Here is an 8,795-nt window from a genome sequence, read left to right on the forward strand (position 1 = left end):
ACCTGTGTGAGGCGTGACTTGCCTTATGATATTTACGTGACCCGACTATTCGCAAAGCGCTCTGCAAAGATAAATTCTTGCAGAACATAAAATTCTCAAAAAATGAAATGTAAATCTCCGCCAGAAAATTGTTTGTATTCATTAAATCTGAACTTAGTTAAACTATCCATAATCCAATGACTATCAGAAAATCGCAGAAGTTACTTCATTTAATTAAAAAATTGCGGTCATCTTCCAAAAATTTGGTCGATGATTAGTCAAATAATAAATGTTTATGACATAACTTGTTTGTAAATTATCAATGTTTGTGATACGTTTTCTCAAGGAATGTAGGCAAACAACTCAGAACCATTGTCAAACCTTCTTAAACTAAAACTGAAAATCGTGAGTACGCGGGATTGCTTTGACACTGGAAAGGAAGTAAACATTAATTGTACAAGGTCTTTCCCTGAAATCATTTTCTATTACAAACAAGGTCAGAATCCGTGATCTGTATTGGCCTGCGTAAAAAAGAGTACCGGAAATTCTTATCTTATGACTCAATGCTCTGTTAAGTTCGCGTGAGGCGGCGGTTTAGTGTTTAATGTTAATTGCATCTGCTGAGTGAAAATCATTAGCTCTCAGACTGTGAGTAAGGAAAGAGTTCTGACGTAAATTGAACAATTGCGGAGTATTTCACTGTAATATCTTAGGTGTTAGCATTGCAAGTCATTCCTTTTTAAGAGAAGGTTTATGCGAAAGTCTGGCGAGCTGATCGCAGAGGTGAGTAATCAAGCAATTTCGTACAACTTATGCTTCACCAGTTATGTCAGATTGTTTGATCCCGTTGTTTGCTCAGCGCATAATTCAAAGCCGTGTCATCTAATGCTTTCCAAAAAAATCTTTGACCACTATCATGACTGGATTAATTCTAAGACTACTAGGTTAAGCCTCACTTGCAAAACGTTTTAAGTTCTCGACCAAGATAGTTCAATCAACCAAGGAAATGGTTAATGCAATCGCATTTTCATCAAGAGTAACAACTCAATAAAAGTTAACCTAATAAAAATGTAACCTTCACCGAGTTCAAGTACGTAAATCGGAAAATATAAAGAGTACAATACAAAACTAAAAAGTTTTATATAACAAAAGCGTTGTACATCTAAAAAAAATTAGCATTATCGTCCTATAAATTTGAAGTTAGTACAGAAAATAGGGGTCGAAGGAAAAACCGAGAGGCTCTATACTTTTCGGCCAGCAATGTCAGGAACGCTTTTTACGCACGGTTTTGTTGAAGATGGTTTTGATATTAACATGAAGGCAAAGTCTAAATCAAAGTCGGCTGACACTATTCTTTAATATCAAAAATAACAGGTAAATACACCTTAATACGAAATTAATTAATTGAGATAAACATACTTTAATTACTGTCATAGCAACTAAACATTTTTGTCATCAATTTATCACCATTCAAAATACTGGAAGCATTCCAATGCAGTATTCCCCGGATTTTCTATTCAATTGCATTGGTCGGTTCGATTTCAGCCGCTTCGCAAACAAATTAAAATGATCGGTTTTAATTCCTTCGGAGAAAAATATTCTAAAAAAAACACAGTGATAATAATGAGATGTCCCCTACAAAGAGTTCAGAGTGCAACTTCTGCGAATGAACAGCATATTTTCAGCAAGGCCGGAACAAAATTACAAGACATGATCGACAACATCATAGAGTTCCTCTAAAGCTCAAGATGACAGGCCAGAGTATGCTAAGCTTAAACTATTTCCGTAACACGGCTCCGTCTGGTATTGAAGTCATACAGTTCGAATCTAGTGACCGTTTCCGCGTTTACAGGTTAGGGAATTATTTTGGGGAAACAAGCAATAGTTGAAACCGATTACACATCTCGCTTTCAGATTGATGGGTGAAGCGTCCCTTTTATGAATGAGGTAAATGATGCAATATCGAGACTTTAAGACAAAATCAGTTAAAGTGCGCGAAAGCAATTCTGTTCCAGGCTAAAAGATATGCACGCACTTGAGATTTGGTGTATGGACGTAGGAGTAAATACCATGACATTAATCAATGAACATTATGATCAAAACGTCAAGGCAGAAACAGAAAACGAAATTATGGTGTCCATAGATGAAAAATTACTCATCATGGAATGAAGGGTATGAAGGTATGAATCTCGATACAATTAAAGTCCCTCAGCAGGTCTGCATAGCTTCTCGACTCCAACGATATTAAGGTCTGATATCAAAGCTATAATTAAGATAAGATGGGATTTCTCGAATCGTTGAGATTTTTTAACCTTCATGCTGACGTATGCATTATTGTATCGGTCATCAAGTTGACAGTATAACGCAGACGATGATTCTAGCAAAAATTTTATCATGCTTTTTTGTTATAATAAACGGAAATACTCTCATAGGACATCGATTGTTTGTTACATATCTATTTTGACCAAGCGAAAAAGAAAAACTCTCTCGTTTTCGTAGATCCTGGCTCGTGTCACCTTTAAGTCAGTCGCGTGCCCTACATTTGACACTGCATGTGTGGGGTTCGACAAACAATCTTCTTCATGCAAATTACAATCTTTTTGTAACTGTTTCTACATTAGAAGGTTCAATACAGCTTTCCGATCCGGAACTAATTCATAAACAGAGAAAAGAAAAAAACGGAAAAACCGCTTAAGACGAAGAGGCACCAACAACACCCACGAACTGTTTTGAATTCTATAAATAAGTAACGCAGTTCTCGATCAGATATCGAGATCTAAGCAAAATAAGCATGGGATGGAATTTTCCCTCAATTTCCAAAGCATCTTTTTGTTGTGCAAAGGCTAACTAGTTTTCTAGAAAAAAAATACTGCAAAACATCATAAAAAACAGTCTTCTCAAAAATAAATCCCTGATGATGTAAATTTCTGTATGTGATCAAAATCGAGGTCGGGGGGGGGGGAAGGGGGGGGGGTAGCCATCAATACGTGATGATGAGAAAAAATAGCAATGAATCTTTATTTTCAGTCTAAAAGAGCAATGATAATAAAAGCAAAGAAAACGGAACAAGTTGTGACATGGGCACGCATGTGACTCACGCGATTTAACGCACTGATTGACAAGTATTTACAGTGTTTACCAAAACTTAGAAATTCGCACGAAATCAACAAATTTATCTGAATTCTCAGAGTCAACCCTTCGTTAAGAAATCTCTATAGAAATTATATTTATTTCTCTTTCAAAATGTTACGTTGCAATAAAGCAACGGAGGATGCCGTTTTAGCGAAAATACACACGTGCTTGCGTGTTGACGAGGCCTGAGTAAACTCATTGCCTCTAGAGTAGGAGGGCAACAACTCATTTGCGTTTTTTTTTTTTTGCATAATTTGTCATTCCTTCTGATATAACAGCTCATTATCAAATGCCTTATATTGAATGTACCGCTATGGCGTAGAAGGCCAAATTGAAAAAATTCACTTGTTGGAAATATATTTATTTTTGAACAGTATTTCTCGAGTTATGTTTAGAAAACGCCAAAATTGGTTCCCGAGATTGGCACAAGTTCGGTAACCCGGGTTTGGTAAATTTCCATAAAAAGCCATTATGCGATTTCTCGACAGTAACAAAATCTTGGTTACCGCCTCTACTAACTTTTAAATTATGTTTAAATCCTATTTTAACTGCGTAACAGTAGTGGATCAAGAAGCAATCAATTTAAAACACGATAAATTTCTGCTTCGCTCTGCATTTCTGCAAGCTTGCACACCTCTTATTTGACCTCTTACCGCCCGGCTATTGTGACGCTGTATTTTAAATAGCTCCACGCGAATTTCATCACGTACGCAGTAAACTTAACTCTAACGAAATTAGTTTTACACGCATATCACATCAAATACCATACTAGGAAAGATCCTGGACTAACTGAAAACAAAATCGAAATTATTTTTGTAGTTTTATGAGCTGTCGTGTTGAATTTAATACATTATTCTGTGTGTAAGAAGTGTTCAAGAAAAACGACGTCATCACATGCTTGTGCTAACGCCTTTGGCCTCTAGTCTTTCGAATTGAAAAAAAGAAACGCGTGGTGCATTGTGCAAGTTTCTCCTCTTGCCTGGTTTATTTTGTATCATGACCACTCTCACCGGAAACAGACGTCAAACACACTGACATCTCTGTTGCGTCATTAATAAACTAATAAATTTAATTCTTTTCATAGCAGCCAGTGACGTGATTGGTGGAGAACAGAACCTCAAGTTGATTGTACTATTTCATAGAAGACGCAGCTTCAGCAGGGCTAGTGAAAACTGACCGTTTGAAATGGCCGAAGAGAACAGACTACAATCTTTTCGCAACATTGTGAATGACTACGTCGGTTACAGACTTCGACAGAAGAACATTTTCTTGCAAGGATATCATGAGAATTTGCCTCCATCGAAGGCAGCCCGTCATTTGCGACGGGTAGCAGACGAACTCATAGAAGAGAACAGCCAATTGTTTGATTCCATGTGCGACCAACTTCACCTCACTCATGCCACAACTTATCCTACCTTTGTGGGAATTGCGGATGAAATTTTCCAGAATGGTGAAAACTGGGGTCGCATAGTGGCGTTTCTGGCATTTGGGGCCACTTTAGCTGTACATTGTGCGCAAAAAGAGGATCTTGCTTCAAATATTGACAACATTGTCGACTGGGTCTCCGTGTACATGAACGAAAAACTTAGCCCATGGATCGACGACAACGGTGGATGGGTGAGTAATTTTGGATAGGAAAATTATCAGCGAAGATTTGTTTCGCAGAGAGTATTATAGATTTTAAAGAGAGGAATAAGGTTATACTTAGTATAGTAAACGTACTCAGTGGAGTATAAAAATCGCTGATTCACTCGTTATTGACACAAGACTGGTTTGATGAAGGGCGCGCTTTTATAAATAGTAAAATTGTAGAAAATATTTTTAAAAAATACAGGATTGCGTTGCTCTTTGAAGTAAATTATCAAAAAATATAGACAGTGACTTTGTCGACAAATCTAACAAGGTTGGAAAATTCTCGGGAGGGTTTCGTGAAAATTTCTTCTTAAATATTGTAAGCTTCTTACGGAAGGTAGCGGTTGAATCCCTCTCGGTGGCCTTACTTCGAAATATTTTTTGCCCATTTAAGGGAAATTACAAAAATCCACAAATGTTCCTTTGCGCCAGAAAGTGAAATATTTCAGTTCTGTGTGAGATAAATTTAAAATCCTTATTTCTTCCTGCCCGTCAGTGTCGTTCGATCGTGTATTTTCAAGAATAGCTCTTACTTCCCGGGGGACTTTATTCCTCGCTGGCAAGAGAAACTGTTTTCGTTTTTGTTGATGAAGAGGGTTGAATACGAAATATGCTATAAAAATAATGTGACTAGCTAGAGTTTTCGAAATACGTTGCTCAGTAATCTATATGTGGGGGCAGATCTTGGTTGTTCCAGTCGTTGAATTACCAATTCAATGTTTTGGAATACAGATTTGAATTAACAGATTGCCAGAATCATCTAGTCGGCGCCAAGATGTGTATCGGGGCCTCCAGCTAGTACTTAGACGTAAAAATGTTTGAAAAATTTCATTTGAAAGCGGCGGAAATCTCTCCATTTCCATATATGTAACATTTCTGGGGAGATATTCAATGCAGATTAAATACTCTCTTTTTTATCGCTTCCTTCCTTTTCCCCTCAATTACAATTCTCGGTGTCGTGGTAGGATTTAACGATGCTCTAGCAAGTTGATATGCGACAAGGTTACAGTTGGTTGGCTTCCAGCATTAACAACATTTTTTTGGTTCAAATTTTTTTCCTATGGGCGAGTCAATTCGACCATATTTCTGTAGTTTGAGTTGAAGGTTTTTAGCCACAACAGACCTCTGTACTACACTCAATATTTACCTAATGGAGAAAGCAGCTGCAGACGCTACATATAAAAATATAAGCAGCCATACTTAGTGCGACCATGCAGTTTTTATATTACAACTATATTGTTGAGATTCCATAGGTGGGAAAAGCCCTTCTTACAACTTAAAGATGTCTGTCTTGAAACCTCTTTTATGTGTCAAAAATTTTTCTCCTTTTGAACACTGATCTCATCAAAAGCATGATGTACATAGGATGTTATAATAAGCACTGCTATCTTAATGTAGTAGGAAAGTTGAATGCTCGGATGAACAGTTATGTTACTTTCGGTCATTATAACACTGTTCAGGAATGGTCTGCTCCTTTATGTTTGCCATAAATGTTGCCTAGTGACATTGTATGTGCTCTGGAGCACAACCAAATTGACTTGTATCGTATTGTATGGTGAGAGCACTGCTATGTTCTTCAAGTCCTTTGTTGGATGGTCTCCTTAAACAGACACTTGAAATTATTTCCATTGTAAAAAATTCCAGGAATCTCCTATAAATAAATGGAATGGACTGGAAAGGTTCAGTTAAGCATGGAAAGAATATTTATAGCTCACCAGCAACTAAAAGTTTTTTTTCCATTTTACTTTCATGGCTCGTATCTAGATACTTACCAGTGTAGAGAACAGGACAAACTACCATTGCAGGAGTGATTGGTTTTCCTATATGAGTGAAGTAACATGCTTCTGTTTTTGTTTTGTAGGATGGTTTCATTGCCTTCTTCAACAGAGATGACGAATCTCCAGGAGATGGGAATAAAGGCTGGCATGTCGCTGCTGTTGCTGGGCTTGGTTTGGGTGCCCTGCTCATGTTGGCATGCAGATGAAAGGCATTAAAATTGTTGAAACATAGTTACTGTAATGTTTTATAGACCAGTTTTATCTTTTTCTTCTCTGCTGGTATTTTATCTTGCTAGTTTTTTTAGTTTGGTTGGACTTTGTTAATAATACAGTGATTACATAATCTCTATGTTGTAAAAAGAAACTGGATGAAAGATTTAGAAGGATCAAGAATGTTTTATCAAACATTTTGTAGCAGGAAGAAAAATCATCCAGAAGATAGAACTACCATTATTACTGTAGAAAGGGATTAACTTATGAAAAGGGAGGTGGTGTCAGTTGTGTGTATCTTTTAGATCAGTGAGCATGTTACATTTTTAGCTTGATATACAGGACTGTTGATTATCCAAGAGTGATGTATGTGAAATATATTTTCTAGCTCAAAACTGCAGATTACCTTGGGCATTAAAGCAGTCATTTGTAAAACCGATGCACAGACATCTTTGTATCTTCTGTGAAGAACTTATAATTATTATTATTTAAGTCAGTCTGTAATTAAAAGAATCTGTATGTGAATATACATGTACCAACACCGGATACTGCATATTTTGATTACATTCTATCTACAGTAACATGATACGATTACTTTAAGGTGATATAATGAAAAAGAATCTATTCCATGTTGATTTCAAAGTGTTCAAAATCCTAGAAGATATGTGTTCTCTATGTTTCTAATAGCCAATGGCAAAAGAAAAAAGAAGCAAAATAAAATTTAAAAAACTGTTAACAAGGTATTTACGGAAAGGAAGAATATTTCGATATGTTTCGAGTTCATACATGCAAGTGTGTTGTTAGTTGATACATATTTTACATCAACTATTTGATGCCTGGGTGTTGTGTAACTAAAGTAAAAAATATTGGTGTTTTAATTTGATTTGGAGAGCAGCTGTGAGGGTTATATATTTATATATAGATTTGTTTTGAAACTACTTCCAGAGATAAAGATTATCTTAGTTTTATTGCAGTGAAACCATAAGGGTTATTGAAGATACAGCTCTGTTAAGGTATTTAAAGTTTAAGAAATTAAAAGTTTCAAAACAACAGAAAGGAACTTAAAGGAAATTACTCTGATATGACAAAGCAACTTTCTCTCACTATGAAATTAGCCTGAATGGAAAAGAATAAATGAAGTAATAAAGTTGTGCCTGTCAAATCTGTCTTTTGATTTCTTAATCTGGATTTACTAAGATAAATTACTGGAGGATGAAAAATAGATCTTTTGCCCCATTTGCATTTATTTTTAAGGTCTTGAATCTTTCACTAATGAATTGTTTTCCTCTTACTTTAGGGAAATTCATGGGGAGGCAACCTATCAAGGAGAGGTGTTTTGATAACAGACAGTATGGTGCCCCCATACAAAATTTAATTTGAAAAACAAACCCTTTCTTGTGATGAGTTATTTTTAGAATTTTTCAATTTTGTATGAATCAGCAGGTGTTTTTTAAGGGTTACATAAAATGTGACTTTCAGTCTCATCTTTTTAAAAAAATCAAAAGATTATCGAACAAATTTCCCCCAAATTCAGGAATCAATTAAAAAGAGGAATAGGTCAGTGTTCTGCTTTCTTCATTATTACACAAGACCGAAACTGAAAATTATCTCATTATTTTTCCTTAACACTTCTCTGGAATAGACATTCAAAACAATGTTTATTTTATCTAAGTTAAAAACGTCATTGTGTGGGAGTGCTTGATATATGAATTTATGCTTGGACATGCCTGTCTTAGTCAATGCCTTATATGTCATTAGCAGGAAGCCTAAGGATGTCACATTTTAAGTACTTTATTTCTGGCCACCTCAATGTAAGTTTATATCAACCACCTCCTCCTCCACCCCCTCAAGAAAATCCTATTGCTTAAGTTGAATCAGAAATTACTTTGCACTCTACCAGAAAGAACTACTAGGGAGAGTTAGTGCACTTGACATCAGAAACACCATGCAGCCATTTTACAACAAAAAAAAGGAGAGACAAAAAATTGAAATCATTAGGGTTTAACACTGTCCTAATCTTACTAACTTCCTCTGAGATGGCCAGTACTAATAACCAGTACAAGA

General features: G+C 36.0%; 1 protein-coding gene across 2 annotated transcripts; it reads left to right on the forward strand.

Annotated features, from left to right (window-relative positions):
• The first annotated feature begins 595 nt into the window (after window positions 1-595).
• On the forward strand, window positions 596-7,893 carry LOC131788197 (bcl-2-like protein 1). 2 transcript variants are annotated; one of them, XM_059105272.2, is made up of 3 exons: window positions 596-762; window positions 4,196-4,728; window positions 6,605-7,893. In XM_059105272.2, exons 2-3 carry the CDS (start codon window positions 4,297-4,299, stop codon window positions 6,725-6,727), a joined length of 555 nt encoding a protein of 184 aa, XP_058961255.2. In that variant the 5' UTR covers window positions 596-762; window positions 4,196-4,296; the 3' UTR covers window positions 6,728-7,893. The 2 variants fall into 2 exon arrangements, with proteins under 2 accessions (XP_058961255.2, XP_058961256.2); XM_059105273.2 differs by having other exon boundaries at window positions 4,199-4,728.
• Window positions 7,894-8,795: the final 902 nt, after the last annotated feature.

This window comes from Pocillopora verrucosa, chromosome 1, assembly GCF_036669915.1.
Source record: "Pocillopora verrucosa isolate sample1 chromosome 1, ASM3666991v2, whole genome shotgun sequence".
NCBI classification, from domain to species: domain Eukaryota; kingdom Metazoa; phylum Cnidaria; class Anthozoa; order Scleractinia; family Pocilloporidae; genus Pocillopora; species Pocillopora verrucosa.

Excerpts from the sequence above, each read along its gene's own strand:
- LOC131788197 (XM_059105272.2), top strand. The coding sequence starts at position 4,297 with ATGGCCGAAGAGAACAGACTACAATCTTTTCGCAACATTGTGAATGAC. Across the intron at positions 4,729-6,604 it reads TCGACGACAACGGTGGATGG|GATGGTTTCATTGCCTTCTT; the intron begins GTGAGTAATTTT and ends TTTGTTTTGTAG.